Genomic DNA, 22,265 nt, shown 5'->3' with positions numbered 1-22,265 from the left:
CTTGTGCTTCGCCGCTGTCCTACTGGTTGCTGTTATGTTCTCATCATCATCAGACTTATTTCTATCTCCTGTATCTTGCAAGGTACCAAATACACAGCAGGTGTTTAATGAGTTATTATTAATTATTTTATGATGATAATTTATACTTATAATTGAAGAATGAATGGTGGAATATATTACCTTCTTCTACTCAGTCTACTTCTGCTCTAAAGGTACAAGGTAGAACAAAGTGGTAATACCACATCCAGGACAGCCCTGGCCCGGGAGCCCACAAAGCAGAAGTGTGTAGCCAACAGGTAGATTCAAAGATGCCATTCAGGGTATCTGGGTTCAGTAAACTCTACCTCAGGGAACTCCATCAATTAACAGCCTAAGCTTCGTGCTAGCTTCGGCAGCATATATACAAAAACACAAAACAAAACAAAACAAAACACCTAGGCTTCAGCTCCAGGAAAACAAATAAATTCCCAACAGGGAAATGAGTGAAGAACTCATCCATGCAAAACTCCAAATAGCCAGTGAATACATCCAAAATAGCCCACGACAACTTGTCATCCAACAAATGCAAACTAAAAATCACGGTGAGATTCCACTGTGTTTTTACTGGTCACACTGGGGGGAAAAACTTATAAACATAAATGTTTTTAAATTAGAACTTCCAGTATTGAAAAGGACACAGAAAAAACTACCACACTTATCTATCCATTCCAGGTTGCTGTATAAGTTGCTACAGCTTTTCCAAAAGACAATCAAAAAAATATCTACCTAAAGCCTTTGCCATGTTTACCTGATAGGTACATTTCTAACAACTATACTAAAAAAGTCATCAAAACAGCCATAAAAAATTCTGTTTTTCCTGTGTGTAAATTACCTAGGCTAACCCTCAAACTAAGTAGAAAATGTAGATTATAAACCTCTATGGAAATATGTAGACATGAATACATCCCAAGATTCTCCGATGTCTCATTTACAAATGAATGAAAGAACAAAAAAATAGGCTGAAGGCCACTGCAGCTCCATTTTTTCACTCGTACAATGAGGATCTAATAAAGCCTTCCTCATAGCATTTCGGCCACCAGCCTGTCCCACAAAAGCCTGAACCTCGGGGCTCACAGCCCAGGAGGTTCATTTCATCCACACAGCAATCCCGTGGATATTTACAAGAGGGATTCTCCGGGATGAGGGTCAGGACCTTTTCTCCAATAATATCAAAACTCAAAAACATGTTCAGCAAGAAGACTGAAAAAGACCTGACTCAAGGCCACAGATTGTGGGGTGAAGAAATTATGAACTCTACCTATGCAACCAAGAGAACTCAGGTTGCCCAGCGCTTGCCCTTGACTCACAGCTGAAAAATAAATGGGTCATTTCCACCTGAGATCACAGCTAACGTAAGCGTGCTTTGTAACATATTGGGGTCCTCTCTTTGTTGCTTTTACTCCAAAAATTTCAAAACCACTTTAGCTACCCAATGGGAAATTCTACAAATGGAAATTTCGGGTACCCCAACCCTCACTTTGGGTGCATTTAAAACACAACGGTGGGAAACACATACCTCATGCTCACAGATTTTGATGACTACTTTTGCTATTTGCGTCAATTTGTGATTTCCTAAGGGGAATAAGAAAATAGGATTAATTCAAATAGAAACACTGGAACACTCAGTCTTGGGATTTCACTGAAAATCAGAAGGTTCTGCCTTCTGATACTGGTTCAAATTATCTGACTTCTCCCGTGACTATCAACCAATCTCTGGCGCCTTGATGTCACCTTTTTTGAAACTGAGTGATTTGTGGGGTTTCCCGATAATTCATGGATTAATATTTGAAAGATGCTTTTACATTCTAAAGTCTCAAGTTAGTAGAAAAGATCCCTACCCTACCCAGACTCCGAATCAAGAAGAATAAGGGGGAAAGAAGACATTAACTGAATGGCTCTGGTGTGCCTGGTACTTCAAAATACATTTTCTTGTTAACTCCTCAGGAAGCCATATTAGCAAGAAGATGTGAATCTTCCCATTTCATTAACGAGTAAGCCAAGGCTTAGAAGTCATCACTTACGTGAGACCACTTCGCTAATGAGTTGAGGACCTGACTCTAGATCTAATTCTAAATTCCTTGACTTTGCACTAAAACAGAGGACAAGATAGTCAGAAAATCACGTTTTCTTCGAATGTTAACTGTATTTTCAGAAATTGTAAATTTGTTCACCAAGAATTTCTCGCACACGCACATAAATACCTAGATTTCTGGCTTGCCTTGAAAACTTAGAAGATCTGATAACTCGAACCCAATCAACCATGGCGTATCCAGTGGTGACCCCTCCAGATTAGGTAGGAATTCCCTGCTCTCTGGAGTCTCCAGCTCGCCCCACAGCCAACAGCCATCCTGGCTCGTGCTTGATGTTTTTCTCCCACCAGACCTCACTGATTTGTGTATATAATCTGACGGGCCTTTCTATATGTTTGAGTTTACAATCTTTATATGAATTCTTAATGTCTAGTGATTCTCTCCCTTCCCTTCACCCTCAAACCTGCCACTGAGCTAATAATACAAAAAGTGTGTTTTAAGCAAACATTTATCCACTCATACATCTTTCACCTAAACATTAGCTAAAAGTCTATGCTAGACCCGAGGATATGCTGGGAACACAACGTGGTATGTGTCCTTAAAGAGCTCACATCCTTGTGAGCTACTCAAACAAATAAAAACAGTAACATCCAGAAAGTGTGATAAATGCTGCCACAGGGAAGTACAAGTACTGTGACAGCCCCTAACAAGAGCACATAATATGGTCTGGGTCATGAGGGAAAGCCCTCCAGAGGACTGAGAAGCTAAGACTGAAGGATAAGGAAAAGATATCAAGACAAAGAAGTAAGGAGTGTTCCAAGACAAGAGGATCTGGGTACAAGAAGAATAGATCGGGCAAGACGCTAAAAGATCTACTGGCCAGAAGGTAGACAGAAAGGATTGTGGGAGAAGCTGGAGCAATGGGAAAGGTGCCATGAGAGGAGATTTTAATGGAAATCTGCCTCCATTCTGTCCAGAAGGCTCAATCCTCTAAGCCCATGGAAACACAACTGACAAAACTTCATCTAAAATATAAAGATCTCTTACGACACAATAATAAAATACAAACCACCTAATTTTTTAAATCAGCAAAAGATGTGAAAAGATATTTTATCAAATATATATATATATATATATAAATGACTAAAGTACATGAAGATATTCAACGCCATTGTGTCACTAGAGAAGAGTATATGAAAACCATTATGATATATTTCGCACCTTCAAGAGTGGTTAAAAGGACAGACAATATCAAACGCTCACAACGATATGGAGCAACTGAAAGCTTTGTACACATTCTACGGAATGCTGAGTGATACAACCACTTTGCAAAAATAGCTTGTCGAGAAATCTTATAAAGTTAAATATAAAACCTATTCAATGATCCAGCAATACACTCAAGGTATTTACCCAAGAGAAATGAAAACATATGTCACACAAAGACTTGAACAAGAATGTCACAGTGGCTTAATTCATAACAGCCACAGCTGAAAATAACACAAATGTCCATCAATAACTAGGTGAATGAAAAAAATTTATGTTAAAAAAATAAAACACTCAGCAATAAAAAGAAACAAACCTCTGGCACACACAACATGGATGAATCCAAAAAATATCATGCTGCATTAAAGTAGCCAAACTCAAAAGAGTACAATCTGACTCAATTTAGATGAAATTTTAGAATATGCAAAACTAATCTCTAGTGACAGAAAACAAAACAGCAGTTTCTTTAGAGGAGGGTGAATATACTGGGAAGAGGAAAGTAGGAATACAATAGGGCAATGAAAATATTCTAGATCTTATTTGGGGTTGTGGTTACACAGGTGGTTACGTGTACGTCAAATTCATAGAATATACATGTAAAATCGTTGCATTTTATTGTACGCAAATTATTCCTCCATTGAAATAAAGTTTTTAAAAAGAACAAGGAGCAGCTTCGTATATCCACAAACCACTCTAGACATTAGCTCATATTTTAAAACACACATATTCACTGGCCCCTAGTCACAAATATTAGCAATCTGTACACAAGTATTCACGGTTATTGGCTCTGATGCATGAAAAAAGAGCCTAATTTTTTTTTTTTATGAAGAGGCAAAGAATGGGCAACACACACAGCATACTCTTTTTTTTTAGGAGTCACCTAAACCACTCACCCCCATTATAAATGATGCAGTTGTGCAAAATCCACTTTGCATCAGCCAGGAAAGCTTCTGTGCAGCCATACATTTTCTTTTTAGCGTTCTAGGGAGAAAAGGCAGAGTATAATCACCAGTGAGTCTCTACAAGCCACAGCCAATAACACCTGCGTCCCCCACATAATTTTCTTAGCAGTTATTTGCCCAATTAATTAATGCTTTTACTCATTTCCCAAGATGCTATTATATTTGAGATCTATAACTCTATAAAAATGAATTTATCGCGCTAACTTCAATTTTTCCATTTTACAACAGCTGTCATTTATCAAGCAGCTTATTCCAATGATTCAGGATATTATATATATTTATGCAATTATTATTATTCATAACAGTCTCCCATAAGCCTCACGATTGAGAACTCAGTGAAGCAGTTACCATCATCCCCATTTTAAAGACAAGGGAACTGAGGTATGGAAATGTTAAGGAACTTATCCTGAGTTCCAAGGCTATTAATTTATGAAGTTAGGACTCCAACCTTGTCTTCTTTGAATATCATGCTGGTGTGTGCAATTTTCAAAATAAGTTAGATTTATTGTCTGGGAGTCATCAGTGCAAACAATATGAAGTAACGTTTTCTCCTCATACGTGCTTTCTTTACCCATATTTTGGCTCCCAACGATTTGGAAATCAACACCAGGATGTCATATACCATCTAAAGCATTACGAGCGTAATTTTCAGCATGGAATTTTACACGAACTTATCTTTTTTTTTAATAAGAGTTTATTTCAGCCAAACTGATGACATACGCCTGGGAGCAAAATCTCAAATGCTCCTATCTTGAACTTTTATAACACGTTCAGGCATTAAAGAAATATCTTTATTGGTAGGCTAAGTCAAGTTCTACAAGGACACATCTTTAGTGCTAATCTGAAGCTTTCCCAGATACTTAATTTTTTTCCCTCTTCCTTTCTGCTTTCATTAGCACCTCCGAAAAAAGAGGAGGTTCAAATCCGTCACATTGCTAATTCAGGCAAAAAGCTAGAATCACTAGCAAAAGTTGTATTGCAGCTAATCAGTGGATTTCAATGTTCCATTGCAATCCTTGGAAGAATGTTACAGAAGAAGTAGGGGGTCAAGCATTCTTCTACCCCCAATAAAAATGGCTCAGAGGAAATATAGAGAAACCATCTAACTTGAGATAAGGCACGAAAAATGAGGGAGGATCCTGAGTCATCTCGACAACTGTGGCCTACAATGGTGAAGTTCTGTGATGGAGGCCAACCTTTTCCAAGGTACAAAGGTCCATGGGATGGAAGATGTATTCCGCGTAGTCGGGATGCTGTTCCAATGGAACAGGCTTCTGGAATGCGTCTGTCTATAAAAGAGAAGATGCACACACAGACACAAGCCCATCACTGCTGGGGAAGACCAAGAACGAACGCCAGTGAAGCACTTTAAAAATAGGGACAACCTTTCGGACAGTATGGTTCTAAAAGTTTCCACAAAGCATGACCTTGAGGAGCTCCAGATTGGTTTCCCTCCTAATTCTGCCTGATTCTCAATAACCATGGGCCCAGTTGTGCTCTGCTTTTGTTTTGTTTTCAAGTATATGTGAATTACAGGTCCTGTCCGTTTAAGACTGACGAGAACCATCAGTTACTGTAGACCTGAATTCTGAATGAGGCCCAGCATTAAAATTAACGGTGAAATACCAAAACCTAAGTGCCAACAGATATTTTTACACATGGGGGCAAAATTTAAACAGTTAAAATTTTGCTCCTCCTTTGAGAAGCCAAATTACCCTCTTTGAATCAGCTCAAAATGCAAGCCCCAGTTTGTGGATGGGTAGTATTTACTTATCAACAAAAAACAAATCTAAAAGATTTATTTAAACACCAAATTATACTCAAGCAAGGCATCTGCACAGGCTACCATTTACAAGCATCCAAGTCTTCTTTTATCAAGAATGAAAGTAGAGCCATTGTAAGTTAAAAAGATGCTTCCACAAAATCAGCAACTTTCTGATTGATTTTATATCAAGCAATTTATGTGAGAAATTAAGGCCTTCTTTGATTTTTCTTTTTGGTTTATAATTCTACAGTGTTGACAAGTCTACATGAATCTATTCTTTTTGTAAATAGTCTTCAGCAGATACATAAATTCAGCCTATGAAAAACAGGAAATAATTCCTTACCACTCAACATATAGGAGTCTGTAGTTTTAAAAAGTTTGTGTTTTCTACCAAACCAAGGCTATATACTTTTGCTTCCAATGACAGAGATTTTGTTAAAGAGACAGTTTCCCAATTTAGCAACTCCCAATTGGCATGCTCTGAATTTTTTTCATCATGATACCAAATTTCAGAATCTCAAAACTAAAGCTTATTTTTTTAAAGAAATTAAACCACAGTGGCTACTAAAAGCCCTTAGATTCTATGTTTCTATGTGTTCGATTCTATGTTTCTATGTGTTCATTTGACTTAGAAAGCAAACTCTGAAGAGTTTCATAAAGATTCACCACTGGACCCAATGGTGTCTCTGTGCCAATCAGAACAGGAGACCTCACCCTCCAGTTTCTGTAGGAAAATGATCATAATATATGGATTATACTGGCAATAACACACTGATTATTTTTAAAGGTGAGGTATTTTACTGCCATCTTCCTGAAACTGTCACCAAAAAAACTAAAACCACCATGGCTACAACATGACTCAGGCTCAGGAGAGAAACCACGTGAAATACACAACTTGTCAGCTGATTGTGGCAGCCCTGCTTCACACACAGGTTTTCCTCAAGGGGTAAAGGCTATATACATCAAATCTCATTTCAAAACTGAAGGAACTTAACCAAATTCTCACCCTTTATGGGAAATCTCACTGGCTGAATTTTACTTGGTTTCATCATCAGACCTAGATTATAAATAAACTGGGTTGTACTCAGCTTTTTCATGGCTATGGAATAGTACTAACTCCTATGGGAAGGAGCACAAAACTTCCCCTTCCCCGATGGGCTATGAGGTTTCATCACATAACCAATCAGAATTTTAAACCCCCACCAAGTTTCTACTATACATCATTTCCCAATTAAAGTCCTTGAGGACACAGAGTGTTCACTGTATAAAGAATTAACTGAATGCCACCATACCTTGTGTTTCATTTACAGGTATTTGAATTCAGGCATATAAGAAGGCCCAAAGAGTATGCACAGGTGTCTGGAAAGCTAAGGTTACATGGAATAAGATGTTAACAGAACAAAACAAAGGTCACTCTTTCCATTCACGCTTTTACCAAGAGGAACTTTCTTCTTACCCCTGGCTGTTTCATTTTCTGAATGGCAAACTTGAGCAGGTAGGATAATTGTTCAATGGTGAGCATTGTCATGGCTTTACTCTGGGTCTCGATGCATTCTGCTACTGTAATCTTCTACAAGTCAAAATCACACAAATGTCCAGTTAGAAAAAAAAAGTTACTATCTATATACTTATTTCCCTTTCCTCCTGATTTTCCGGTAAGCTCACACATAAAAAATAATTTCCCTCCAAATGAGACTAGTTGTTTCACTTGACAAGGATTCCGATCTACTTGACCATATCCTAGATCAGTGGATAAAAATTAAGAAGCATACCAATCCATTGATTACCTCATCAGGAAGCGTTTTTTTTTGTTTTGTTTTTTTTTTTTGGTTGTTGTTCATGAAGATGACATGATCTGAGAAAAGTGCAGGTAGGCAGGGACCTGAAAATCGTCATTATAACCTTGGGCTTCAAGAATGGGATGAAAGGAAAGGCCACTGTTGGTTTCAGATGATCTCTTCATAAAATGAATGAGCCACTTATCTTGATCTTCTTGAGGTTCTAGGCTACCTTTCAGGAAACTGACAAGGTATTAACTCAATGACATCACTGGAAAGAGACAGTCTTTCCAACAGAAAGAATCCAAGGGATGGTAATGAACTAATAATAAATATGACTTAAGTCTCTGTCACCACTGATGTGAACCCGCTTAAGGACATTCTGACAAACTACAAGAGAAGCATAGTCTAGCTGTCTAGCTCCATGGGGCAATAACTGTCATTTTGTAAGGGAAATTCTCATCAAAGAAGAGACCCAGAGAAATGTCTGAAACCAGATTCTGCTAAGTAAATCTGGTCCTACATTTCTGAGCTTCAGAATCCTTATGTAGCAGGAATGACAGAAATAGCAAATTCTGATGTCAGGAAACACTCTTTAACCATCTGTGTCGGGAGAGCTGAGAAAAGTTTTCTCCAGTTAATTTGGATTTCATTTCCATTCTTCATCTCTCCGGATCTTCCAAAAGGAATTTTCAGATGTGTCTGGTTGTCGAGGAAAAGGGCAACACGAGAGTCGCTCAGAAGCTGAAAATGGTGCGTGACGCAAGTATCTGATTGCTTAGCTACCGGAGCCTGAAAACAGCTCGTCTCCACTGTTGACTGACCCACCAATGCACCCTGGGAGAAAATCGGGGCTTGAAATCCTAGACACAGAACACCTGTTTGTTTAAATTCCTGCCCGTTTCCAGGTAACTACCACCCATGGTGAACACTTGGGTTGCCTACTCAACTGTCTTTCGGCTTTTCTCCCCAACATCCCCGACCCCTTTCTCCCAGTGCCCGATTCCCACAATATTAGACTCCGAGTGTCAAACAGGAATTTTTCAAGGCTTTTTTTGTATGAGGACTGGCAACCAATGAATCCAAGGGCAAGTCAGCTGGAAGGTGAAAAGCAAAGTCCTTCTCCTTGATAAAAAGGGATATGAACAGAGACACTTTTATCTAGCCACATGTCATAAAACCCCCAGTTGCCATCTTAGGGCCAGGAGGGACATGCCACCTCAACAATGGAATGGGCAGAGTCTGGCTCTGAACAAATTCTGGGCTGGCCCTGCCTCTGGATTCTTTCTACACATGATAATAAAACCCTATTGTTTCAGCCACCTTTCATCAAGACCTATCATTTGCAGCAAAGGCATCTTCCCTGAGCCACTATCTTTTTTTGCAAAATTATTAAACAATAACTTTAAGGAAGGACAAGGTTGATCAAGACAAAAGGAAATAGAGGAAGAAGAAAGAGGTCAGGCTATGAATAAGAAGGCTTTGCTGAGCAATGTGTCCTCTACATCTACCATCCAGAGTAACCCAAAGGGAACCAGTGGCCATCTTTTGATATTCTAGGGGCAGAACACCATTAAAACGTCATCATCCTATTGGTTTGACGTCTAATTTATTTTCATCTACTTCTTATTTTTCTTCTTTCCCTATACAAAAGCGGAACCACAGACACTGTCCTATAGCTTGCTTTTTTTTCCCCCACTAAAGACATCTGGGAGAACTTTCCAGCTTCCCTTGTTAGAGATCTAATTCCAATATGCCTTTGAATCCAAGTGACATTCATAGTAAATGATTTCGTAGATGACACTTTTATTTTTGGCATTTTGAAAAAGCGTCAGAGTTGGAAATCACCAAGAACAGAAGACACTTAGAATAAGTGGAAACTGAAATAATTGTTTTAATAAAGAGTGTTTAGGCCTTGCCACAGATGAAATATACATGTTCCCCTCACTATGCCAGTGTGCTTCTGCCTGGGGTTCTGGAACCCGCGGTGCCCTCTGCCTGGGGGGTCTTCCCGCCAGCTGTGTGGCTCACTCCTCCCTTCTTCCTTTCTCAAATCTTGATAAGCCTTCCTGGACCTCTTCATTTAAAATGGACACACCCTGCACCCTCCTCACCCCTATTCCTCATCTTCATTTTCTCCAGAACATTCTTCTAACGCATTGTATGTAACTACTTATGTTGGCTTTTGTCCTTTTCTCCTGAAAAGAATGTGATCGATCCGTGCCCCTTTTTGCTCACTGTCGATCCCCTGGCACCCCAGCAGCACGGGAGAAGTAGCTGCTGCGTAAACGGAAGCATCAGATAGCAACCACATACAACCAACCAACACTGGTTCTAAGTCTGGCTACTGCCGATGACTCAATGACGTAGCAGGAGACGACGTCCAAGAAGGGGGAAAATAGCATGAGATCTCTCAGAATACGTGAACTGTTCAAGGTTTGTAAGTGAACTTCCAAAGTGTTCATTTAAAGAAGAATCAGAGAAGGTTGCAGATCCCAAAGTGATCCAAAGAATCAAAAAAAAATATTCAATGCAATTTGTCTTTCCAAGAGCTTCCAAGGGCTGAGACCGACACTGGTCCCAAAAAGTGGGTGACCAGAATACAGTGGGTGGAACAGGCAAGAAATTCCTCTTTTTCCCTGTATCTAGATATGATCTGAAGAATTAAAAATAAAAGGAATAAAGCAAAAGGAGAAGAAATGAGGCAGATAACGCATTCGTTCATCAGGAACTAACCTCACATTCAGGACAAAACCAGTCCCCCTCTGGTTCCGATGTCAGTCTCAGACACTTAGCGTGATAAACCCGGGGACAGAGCTCACAGCAAAGGACTTGGCCTTCCCGGTGACAAACCCAGCAGTAGAAATCATTTCGTCCGTCCTGCGGTACAACATCAACAGGGTCTGTGGTGAGTGGCTGCTTCATATAGTAAAACGGACCATGTCTTAGTTCTGACTGAAATGTAGGCAAGAAAGACAGGTTTGGTTTCAAAACAAATGTGCATTCTCAAAAGGAAATTCGAACAAATACATCAATAACAACAAAAGAAAATTACAGCATTTCACACATTCATTCATTAAAAAAAGCCATCTTGGGTTACTTCTACTAAGTTTACAGGGTTTACAGGTCGTTCAACATTAAGATTCTTTTTCTTTCTTCTATTTTAAGAGGATGTTGATTGAAAACCTGGTGTCTAAGTAAACAGATGGCACTAGCAGGATAGCGCCAAACAACTCAGGTGTATCTGGGTTCAAATTTTATCTCTTCCAGATGCACGACCTTGGGGCAAGTTTCTTAACCTCTCAGCTTCAATTTTCTCATCTGTAAAACAGGGATGATACCACCTGTCTTCATGGATGGTACTGCGGTTGGGATTAAACGGGATGATATAATATAAGCTTTTAACAAAGTGTCACCATTACTAGTACTGCTAAGACAGTTAAGGGCCCAACAAAGTCTAAAAGTACAAAAGTATGACAATTTGCTCTGGCATTCTTTCAACAGCGGGATTGTGGAAAATAGGTTAATTGGACTTGAGTCACCAAAAAATGATCACCCATTTTTTAAGTCTATCCCGAATGCATAAAGTACCATGAGCCAATGAGTCACCTCCCAAAGCCACAATTCTTAAATGTGGTATGTCCTCATCTATCAGAAGCCACATCACCTACTTAGAACTACCAATGGCAGAAAGATGATAAGGGTGGCCAATTCATAGAAGCCATACCCCGTCCTACCCCAAAATATCAAGAGAAACATTTCCCTAAAGATATATCACAGGATCCTACAAAGCCATACTCTGAATGCACAAAATCACTCAGAAACCAATGAGAAATCCTGTTTAGGAAGCATGAGAAAGAAAGCCTGGTGGTAAACATCAAGATGACCTGGAGGTAACTGGCTGTGTGACCTTGACAAAGTTACTCAACCCACTCTGAGTCTCGATTCCATAGAGAATAGCTTGGCCACAACTACAGTACCTTATCTTTGAATAAACATCCTTGTATAATAAGCTTTTTTCCCATCCTTCAATAAAACATTACAGTTTCCTCCATGAAGATCTCATATACTGGTTAGAGACTGCATAATTTTCGTTGATGCTATGAATGGGATCTCCTTCTGTATTTTCTAAATCGTTATTGCTGGTACACAGAAACACCGTTAAGATTACTAATACTGATCTCATATCAACAGTTCTAATAGTCTGTTGATCAAGAATCTCATCTCTGAGTAACATCGGTTTTGTCTGCTCATGTCTAATATTTTTACGTTACTTTTCTTTGTTTCCTATTTTAATGGCTAGGACCTCCAGGATAACGGGAAAGACGGCCAAGATTGCAGGAACCCGTGTCCGGTTCCTGGGGTTTTTTTATTATGAGGTATTTATGTTCTCAAAATGCCTGCTCTTTCTACGCTCCTTGATAAAGAGATGCCTCACAGATGTTTACTTAGATCCTTGTTTATCGACCCTTCTAAGCCTCCCTGCCCTCATTTCTGAGAAAATTACTAAGACTTTTTTTAGGGTGATTGCCTAATTCTTAAGCAGTTATTTCCCTGTTTCGGTTACGCGTTTAAAATAGAGCGTTCTACTTGGGTTTCCAGAGAATGACATCACGGTTTCGATATTCTTTCTGTGCCATGTTTTTCAACATTTGGTCATACACGCCATCTTCAGTTTATCCTCCCAGCAAGCCATAGAGGAGGGTACTCAGGATGGAAACTACTAGACTGGCTTGACGGATGAGAAAAATCAGGTTAAAAAGACTGATCTGACCACCCCCCTCCACCCCCAGGCTCAGAGCAAGGCCTCACACCTGAGTGTCCCAGAGCTTTCTCTTGTCCCTGTGACCCAGTTAAAATGACGCTGGATGCAGAAGAGATTCTGATGATTGAGTGACCCCCCTCTGAGAACATTCTCTGTAGTTCAAAAATAACTTGCTTAATGAAAAAAGCTGGAGGGAAAAAAACCCTGAAAATTAGGAAGACACTAGAAACATAATAGATGGGGACATGAAGAGATAATGGCTTCTAGAGCAAAGGTTCTTAACTTCGGCACTAGTGACATTTGGGGCCAGAGAATTCTTTGTGGCGGGAGGCCGTCCTGTGCACTGTATGATATGTTAGCAGCATCCCTCGCCTAATCCAGTAGCAGCCCCCATGCATAAAACTATGACAACCAAAAAATGTCTCCGGACATGGCCATATATCCCTTAGGGGACAAGACTGTCCTCAGTTAAAGAGCTGCTATCTGCCTAGGAAAATGGCCAAGTTGCTTTGGGGGCTTGAAAGAGGAGAAATGGTGCATATTGAGCGAGCAGAACTATTTCTCACCTGAGTGGGCTCTTCCAGGATGCTAGCAGTAAGTTGTATGTTTCAGTGCCCGACTTCCTCTCAGTAAGTTAATAACAGGACGGAAAAGAGTCGTTAAGATCTGAATAAAACTGGAAGAATCGAGTATGACAGCTAATCTCCCTGAAACCAACAACCCAAGTCCTTCTACCTACATAGAAGCCAGGATACTGTCATTTCAGAAGATGAGTTTCCCCCAGGTTCTTGGCTCTGTCCCACATCTGCCCGGGGCTGGGTGTTCCAAGAGGAGCCTGAGGAGTGAGTGCCAGGCTGATCTGGTCTCTACTCAGGAGACTCTGTCCTTTCCTGAAAGTAACTGTGGCTGAGAACTAGCTCCCTGATAATCTCCTTGTCAATCAGATACCTGCCTTATCTGCTACTTGTAAATGCTTCCTGCTCCATCAAAATAATCTGATAACAAATATGGAACATTTAAAAAAGGAAAAGCGAATCATTTCAGGTAAAATGAGTTATGATTTTTCTCCCCCACACATGTATAGGTTGTGCTAGCAGCCTGCTGGCAAGGCAAACAGGTTGCAACCTGTGTTACTATAGGATAATTGCAGGCTCTGTGAGCAGATGTTATTCCCCTGCTTCTTCCACAGGTTGCCTTAACAAGAAAATAGGTTCGGTCACTTCTAAATACCTTAGTTCATACCAGGAGCTAGCAAACATTTTCTACAAAGGATTCTATAAAGATAGTAAATAGCTAAGGCTTTGCAGGGTCAGGCATGGTCTCAGTCACCACGACTCAACTCTGCCACTGCAGCACAAAATATGTAAATGAATGGATGTGGCTGTGGCCCAATAAAACTTTATTTACAAAAACAGGCTACTGGCCACGTAAAATTCCTACTGGGGCCACATAGGTAACATAAATAAATGAAAATAGTCCCTGCTCCAGCTTTTGTTCTTCTGCATTTGATTAAAGTACGGGTTTTGCAAAATATGTCTCTGAGACAAACTGCCTAGCCCTACAGTGTGAGGAATGGCACGGGCATTCAGCCTTGACCTGGGGAGACAGCAGGGAGGGGCAGAGCTCACACCCACCCTAAGGGAGCAGCTCCATTCAGCTCCAGTGACCAAGACAGCTAAGCAGGTACATACTATCAGTGCTGCCTGATCTCAGGAACATTCCGGCAATCCTGCTGTTCCCTGAGCTGGCTCAATTGTTAACATACTGCCCTCGTGTCCAACGAAGGACTTCTGTGGAATGTCTGAGTTTTTAAGACAATGTCTGGGCCCAACCAGGTAAATCCCAGCCCACGCATTTGTGATATGTACACACAGAGGAGGTAAAGGAGCCCCGTGACTTCTCTGCTATATTCGATCAAAGGTATACCTCAGGCCAATTCATACGAATCTGTTAGCAGGTTATTTCTCAACCTTCTGATGAGAAGAGGAGGAAAGGAAGGAGAAGAAAATCTTCAAAAGGACTCTTCAAACTCAAACGTCCCAAGAACTAAAGGTGAGTAGTATTTTTCAGTAAAGGCTCTCATGTCATTTGGGGACAAGATATTTCTTGTTCCATCTACTGTAGGTATTTGGCAGCCTGACCTTCCTCCACAAAGCATCCTTCTGGGCTTTGGGGGGTCCCCCCAACATCCACAAGGAAAAGCACCTACTTGTTTTCAAACTTTTCTAAAGGGGTAGAACCACTGGACCACAGGCATTAAAAATTAATTATAAGCCTCACAATACTTGTTCCCCTAAAACCCAAGTATTTTTAAAGCTCTTCTTAAAAAATTCCCCTAAAAATATTAAATTCCCAATATACGAAAAATGGGTGAAACAGGGTCCCAACTTGAAAACTCAACCCCTATCTCCACTTGGTAATAACAAGTTTCAACCTTGAGGAAAAATACGGTTTTGTTGTTGTTGTTGTTGTTGTTTTTACAAGGCTAGAATGGCTTTCGTTTTAAAACATTGGAATATAGAAAATAAATTAGAGAGAAGATAAAGAAGAAAGAGATGGAGGATCTCAATATATGCCAATCATCAAAAGAACCTGAATGCCTAAGAGCCAGACGCAGAAGGAATGAGGGAAGCAGGCAGGATACGACACGATAGGGAGGGGTGGGGAGTGCGGAAAAGCAGAGCACGCAGGCCCTGCGTCTAAAGGGACAGGACCCACTCAGCTTTAGCTATCGCTGGATTCTTCCAAGTTTTGAAGAACCCAGATATACAAGTCATTTGGAATTTCATGCTCTTCAAATGCTGGTGACCGATAGGAATTATGTTGATCAAACACAGCATTTGCAACCTAGGATTTGGTTTTAATTCTATCATTTTTTAATTCCAGAATTCTAAAAGGAGACAGGTGCAGGAATGGGAAAGGGAAAGGAAAATATCCAGACGAATTTTTTTATATAAAGGATTTAAGTTTCCCCTTAGGAAAGCAGATCGTGCAGGAGGGAGGTTGCCCCCACCATGCAAACGTCATATGCTAGAATGAATTATGGAGTCAAGGGTCAGTCAGCGATTTCTTCTCTTTACAGTTAAGGCTATTTCTTCTTTGCCAACTCCTGGCTGTTCAGCCTCAGGGAGTTTTGGATCTGAAAAAACAAACCTACAATCAACCTGATAATGTTCCCAGTCCAAACCCCTATTTTACAATGTACCTGAAGCTCAGAGATAGGAAAGCAATGGACAAGGTCACACAGCAAGTTCCCCAGATGCAGCGGGGCTAGAAAAAGCAGGTCTCCAAAAAGCCAGGTCTCCAGGTCGGAAACAGTTTCCCTCCAGTGCCACGGTCCTGTAAACTCTTGTATCGGTACCAAAGATGACAGATAATTCAGGAGCATAATCACGCCCTATGCCCAGTCACCCTCGCTCTGCTCTTTTCCACATCCTAAGCTCGTTCTATATTCATAAGCTCCCACCCTGTGTCAAACACTGGGCGACAGTAGCTGCCAGACACTGGCCACTTTTCTGAGGCTGCTAGTCAAGAGGGGACACAGATTTACAAACACATCACTGTGGTCACAAGGCGTAAGTGTTACAGAAATGCTATTAACACATGGGTGGGGAGAGAAAGAAGAAAACGTGTGAACTGCCCAAATTGATCAGTTTCCAGAAAGAGAGACGCGAACCAATTCTTAAAGGACAGATAGGGGCTCACAAGCTGTGTGCATGTTTCTCTTTCTTGGCCGTTAATCCCAGCAGCTATGGTATGGCTCCTGGGTGACAGGCAGACCTAAATTCAAAGGCAGCTTCTTACTCGCTCTGAGGCCTCAAGGAGGAAATTTAACCTGCTTGAACCTCCATGTTCTCATCTGTAAAATGGAGCTGAGGATAGCCCTAATTCACAGGGTTATTATAAACATGAAGACTAACATAAAAACCCGAAATTAATAATGTCATATGTCAATTGTAGCTCAATTTAAAAAATTATTTTAAAAAAGTTTAACACAGGAAAGAGCTTACAACAGGAAATGGCTAGCTATAAGCACTGCTTTTGGAATTACTATCACCAACACTTACATATGTTTTTCAAATTGTAGTTCCCCCAGAAATTTACTTAGAACTCAATGGTTTCTTCTCCTGTTATGGGATTCCCTACTCATTAGACCTACAATGTCCCCCACGGTAGCTACAGCCACAGATAAATTTAAATTAAATTAGAAAGTCAGCTCCTCGGTCACATTCGCCACTGCAAATGCTCAATGGCCACACGTGGCTTGTGGCTATCACACTGAACAACGCGGGTCGAGAACATTTCTAAACCTTTTGTAGAATTATTTCATAGATAGTCTGTGTGATTACCCACTTAGTGTAGAGCCTGGCTTCGTTTTTATTATTGGGGTTTTTTTCTACGTCATTTAGCTCAATTAATCTTCACAACAACCCTGTGAAATCTGTAGCAATAGCATCGTTATTCCCATTTAGTTGCTGGGAAAACTAGGCACAAAGAGGTTAACCTGCCCACAGCCACAGAGCAAAGGCAGAGCTGGCATTCCGCTCCGTAATTTGGGAATGAAAATAGATGAGTACGCGGAAACATGCCCCTCTCACAGTCCTGGGCATTTAACCGTTCACTGCTGGGTCTCGTCTCCTAAAAGCAACAACCTTGTTTTATTCAACCTCAAATCCCCAGAGCCCACTTCAGCCTGAAGTGGTACCAGAACCACTGGGCTTCCTGCTTCCTCTGATACTAGGAGTTTTGGCCTCATGGTCTTTATTCATTCATTCATTCATTCATTCATTCATTCATTTTCAAATGGGAAATATATCTAGCCTGCATCAGAGAATTTGAAAGCTGGAAGGTTCCTTAGACAAGATCCAAGATGACAAATAGATAGATGCTCACATCTCCTTGACTAGTCCTGGCTGCCAGGGAGGGTAGGGTCTGCTGCCCAGGGTCTAAGCACAATGACCAATTACCAGAGAAGGGTGACCAATTACCAAAGAATGGTGACCAATTACCAAAGTTGACAGTGAGCATGGGTGGGGAGAACAGCTGTCTCTCACCACAGACCTAAATCCATTATTTTACAGATGAGAAAACTGAGACCCGTAGGGAGCCTAGCATGCCTCAGCCACACAAACGCCCGGCAGAGGCTGGTACCCAAGGGAAAGACCCTCAGGCCTCAAGCGTGAAAAAGAAACTCAAGGAAAAGCCCCAAACCCTAAAAGCACAGTATTCTTCTTCTCATTTGGGTCACTGCCCTCTCCACAAATCAGATCTGAAAACCCACTAGAAATTTCTACACGGGCCCATTTGGAGCTGCCCTTTTTGTCCTATGCAAATGACAGCCGGTGTAAGGCGGCTTGCAAAATGGACATCAGCTATTAACAAAACCCGGGGAGCTGCAGTGCTTGTCACTACAGCCTTTGTCACGCTGGTGTGGACAGCACTCCCAGTGGCCCTTTACCTGCTCCTTATTGTTATTGTTCAGTAAGCCAGGTTTCTTTTTCTTTTTAATGGGGCTTGTTGATGTGTCCTGTGGCGAGTGGCCATTGGAAGAATGAGGAGGGCTGGGGAACTTCCTTTTCTGGGCTGTTCTCTCTGTGGAGCCAGGATCTGAAAGAGACACACAGGACCACACATATTAAAGCAGTCGGGGAGGCCTGGGCCCCCTCAGGGAGGGGGTGTGTAGGACATGAGGCATTCCGTCCCCAAATCCACGCATGCCCTGTTGGTGTTTCTCCTCCTGGAATATGCTCCCCGCCAAAACCCCTTTTGTTGACTGTCTCAGACAAAGGTCAGACAGTCTTTCTTTGGCCTACATAACATTTTTGTAAAAATTTTCGTTCGCTGCCAAAATTGGGAAGCTTCACAAAATAATGTAGATTTTTGGCTTTTCTTAAAAAAAAAAAAAAAACAGATCAGAGCCACCAAGGCCTATGGCAACAAATAGATTTGAACACCAGCCAGCAAATTTTTAGATGGATATGTACCTTCCATTTTGCCACAATCCCCACCCTTCCCTATTGTCCCTGTTGATGAGGCCGTGACCCAGCTACCACGAGTTGTCACATGGGCACCAGTATTGTCTTTAGCCCAAAGAAATATTTCTTCTTCACATCCGTTCCTGATGGCAAAAGCAGGAAACCATGAACGGCCACATGATTCCAGAAAACAAAGGCAAGCATATACTTCTTGGTGGAAGACAACATTTATTCGTGTCTGTCAGGCTAACGATGTGTGACTATGCGGAAAGAACATAACCCACCAGAAAATCCTCAGGGCCCCCTCACCAGGAGGCATTATGTTTGCAACTCTCCTCCAAAGAGGTCAACACGAATCACATTCTCGCTGATTCCCTCATCTGTAAAATGCCAACCCCACCTTTCTCAACCCACTCCTTTCTATTTTAATTCTCCCAGGATCTCGTTTAAACACATATACACTTCCACCACCATCCACTCGTCACCTGCAAGGATGTGGATCCAGTCCATGACCGATGGCTGTCGGGTGAGCTTAGGGATGATATACTGGCACAGCCTGGCCCACCTTACATGCTGAGGGCTGGAAGGCACGGGTACCAGGAGAGAGAGCTACACCGAGAGCACAGGCGATAGATAAGATGGGATATGGAATCCGGAAAGACGATTATCCCCCAAAGATAGCCTGACGACATTCCTCCTCCAGTTTTAACTCTCAGGCAAGTCCCAGCAGGCAGGCTGTACCGCGTGTCACCATCCTGTGTGTGGACGGGAGCCACGGTGGAGCAGATTAACAGGGTCCAATACGGCCACATGCAAGGCCTCCTGGTGGTCTGCCCTGGACTGAAAGGCGGAGCATCTTCCGGCAGGCTCACACAGGGGGACAATGAACGGCTGTCACAAACTCCAGTCCACAAGATGGAACTCTCCAGTCTCGCCAGACAGGCTTCAGGAAAATCCTGAACAAACGTTCAGGGTGCCCACTGAGACACAGCCCCGAGAGGAAATTAAATGCTAACCACAGGCACCTTGAGGAGAAAAGACCCGAGAGTTCAGGGGGTCACCCCACAGACATCAAAAAGGAGACGAGGAGAGCCCGAAGGATTGGCCCAGAGGCACACAAGAGCTAGTTAGCGAGAAGACTCATTCAAATGGTGCAGCCGGGGATGGGCTCGCTCCCTAGAGAAAACCTCCCGTCGTTCCAGCAAGGATCCTCACCCCGCTCTCCACCATCAACATGAGGACTGTCACCTCCTCCACAGAGTCTCTGACCCAACTGTCTGCTCCCAGAAACACGATCTATAGACAAAGCCACAGGAGAGAAAAGCACACACACGATGATTCCACCACAGCACTGTGTGCTCTGCCTGAGGCCAGAGACGACGATATGTCCAGGAGAGGGGACTGGACTGGTCTGGCATTGCACCAGAGCCACACAGAGGACTACTCTGCAGCCATTAAGAGCGACGAGGCACCTCAACGCAAACTGATGCATGACAACCTCCGAGCTTCTGCATCAGGTTAAAAAGAGCGACACGTGGCTAGTGCATTAACACACACACACACACACACACACACACAGATGTAATAAATCTGTCACCCTGTTTGCATAAACCTAGAACATTCCTGGATGAACACTGGATGAGCTCTAAATGGGGGCTGGTGGTTGGTTGCCTCAGGAAAGGGGAGCCTGCAGGGGTCTAGGGAAGGCGTTATTTTTCACTGTGTACCCTCGTGACTTTATTTACCATGTGCCAGGACTACTAAGTCAAAATGAAATGAGTAATGAAGTACATGGAAGGTTTCATTTCGCATAAAAAAAAGCAGCAGGTACAAACCAAAGCCGGTAATGAGCGCATGACAGAGGCCTGACTCAGGATAAAAAAAAAAATGTCACCAGATGGACAAAGTTGGGGCCGATCACTGCAGGCTTGTGGACCGAAGGAAGGTGTTTTGGGATTTCTTCTACACGGATCTGAAAAACCCAAATACCTTTGCTCAAGGTGTCTAAGGTGTTTTGGGGGACTCAAAAGAGGTGTGTCCCAAAAGAAATGGCATCTTGACCGGGCGAGAACTGAAAGCAACTGGGCAAAGGTTTGGATTGTGTATGTTTTGTCCCATCTGTGGGTAGATTTCGAAAGAAGAAAAGTATAGGAGGCCAGACACACCCATGGGAGCGTTTGGGCCCTTCAAGAAAAAAAGAGTGCGTTTCGATGTTTCTCAATTAAAAGTCACTCCTGGGTTCTGGGAGGGGCAGCTCTCCCTAATTCCAAGGACAACCTTGGAATGCTCCCACCCAATGCCATCAGGACTCCCCAACACTGTGACAACGAAGAGCACCCCCACAGACCTCCCAGACACTCCCAGGAGTGCCACTGCTATGCAGGAATGGCACGGGGGACACGGGCGAACCCACACCCAGTCGGCCTTAGAAGCTACAAAGGGCACCAGTGCCTCCTTGAGCTGTCTACGTTTCCCACCTGCAGCTGAGACCCCCAGGACGATGGTTCCCAAGCGTGCAGTCCTCATGCTAGCAGCAGCTTCACCTGGGAATCTGCTAGAAATGCGTGTTCTCAGGCCCCACACCCTGCGGAAGGGCCTGGCTATCTGTGGTTTGACATGCCCTCTGGAGGTTTGGGATATAGGCTCTTTTGACATGCTCTAGGGTGTGTGTTTGGGGGATGGAGTCTGAGTTCTCAAGCCTAGCCAACCTCCTCTGCCTCCCACCGCTACCTGGGGGGCTGGCTCGAGACTGAGGAAATAGTTTCTCAAGCAAGGATACAATGAGAAAATAAAGATGAGAGAATGAGGACAGCTAAACAGGCAACAACCCCCGGACAGTTTCCCATCTACAACATGGGAAGAGAGGAAAGAAAGACGCCAGACTGACTCTTCACCTGGAGCCCAAGAACATGCTTCAGGGACCCGTGACCCACGTGCCACGGTTCTGTATGTGCAATTTCCTGGGAAGAAGGGTCACACCCACCTCACCTTCTCAAAGGCATCACCAGCAGTAAAGATTAAAAAGTCCAGAGCTAGAGTCATAAGGTCCCTCTTGAACTTTCAAACCCTTTAATTCCATGAGAAATTGGGGGATGGGGCGGTCACTAGGAATGAACGCACTCATAAGCAATTTAGAGCTGGGGAGGCAGTTCTGCCCAAGTCCATCGGGCATCAGAAGGGGAAATCCGGTTCCGGCTCAGCTAGAGGGGCCCAAACCAGAAAGAATTCCAAACCTCTTGTCTCAGGAAGACACAAAAACCCCTGACTCTGCTCCTGGTTACAAACACACCGACTTCCTCCAGAGTTAATGAGAGAGAATTCAGCAGCTGCATCCAAGGGATATAAATTTAATAGATTCCAAACAACAGACACATCTGTCAACAGCAGAAGCTCTCAATGAAGGCTCTTAGAGAGAAAAAAAGGGCAATGCTGGCTAGATTGAGTGTCTTTCGGAGGTCTGAGAGATCAGATCAGCGTTTTAGCTAAAAAAATCCCTACCCACTCCAGGGGGGGCCAGGCCACTGGTGACAGAATGGTAAGTGTGGGCCTTGCTGTAGTCACAATAACAAAGCCACCTTAACGACCTTTTTCAGAAAGCCAAGTCAAGTTTTCTTTTTCCTTCTTTAAGGATTTAATTCTGATGAGGATGTATTGTTAAACACATTTCATCTATAAACTTGGAACAAGA

At 42.5% G+C, this 22,265-nt stretch overlaps 1 protein-coding gene across 43 annotated transcripts in view; it reads right to left on the bottom strand.

Annotated features, from left to right (window-relative positions):
* The window catches only part of ZMYND8 (zinc finger MYND-type containing 8), a 109,874-nt gene that overhangs the window by 54,646 nt on the left and 32,963 nt on the right, over window positions 1-22,265 (bottom strand). For 28 of the 43 annotated variants that reach the window (XM_023536079.1, XM_011369264.2, XM_011369277.2 and 25 more), the window contains 6 exons: window positions 18,061-18,209; window positions 10,574-10,792; window positions 7,516-7,629; window positions 5,491-5,583; window positions 4,226-4,313; window positions 1,556-1,611 (listed from right to left, as the gene is read on the bottom strand). In XM_023536079.1, coding sequence (XP_023391847.1) covers window positions 1,556-1,611; window positions 4,226-4,313; window positions 5,491-5,583; window positions 7,516-7,629; window positions 10,574-10,792; window positions 18,061-18,209 — 719 coding nt within the window. Of the gene's footprint in view, window positions 1-1,555; window positions 1,612-4,225; window positions 4,314-5,490; window positions 5,584-7,515; window positions 7,630-10,561; window positions 10,793-18,060; window positions 18,210-22,265 lie in introns of those variants that run through there. The other 15 variants (XM_023536092.1, XM_011369285.2, XM_011369287.2 and 12 more) reach the window with 2 other exon arrangements.

Source organism: Pteropus vampyrus, unplaced genomic scaffold (assembly GCF_000151845.1).
Source record: "Pteropus vampyrus isolate Shadow unplaced genomic scaffold, Pvam_2.0 Scaffold147, whole genome shotgun sequence".
NCBI classification, from domain to species: domain Eukaryota; kingdom Metazoa; phylum Chordata; class Mammalia; order Chiroptera; family Pteropodidae; genus Pteropus; species Pteropus vampyrus.
Note: the sequence above shows the minus strand (reverse complement) of the source record. Positions and strands in the feature narration are given on the sequence as shown.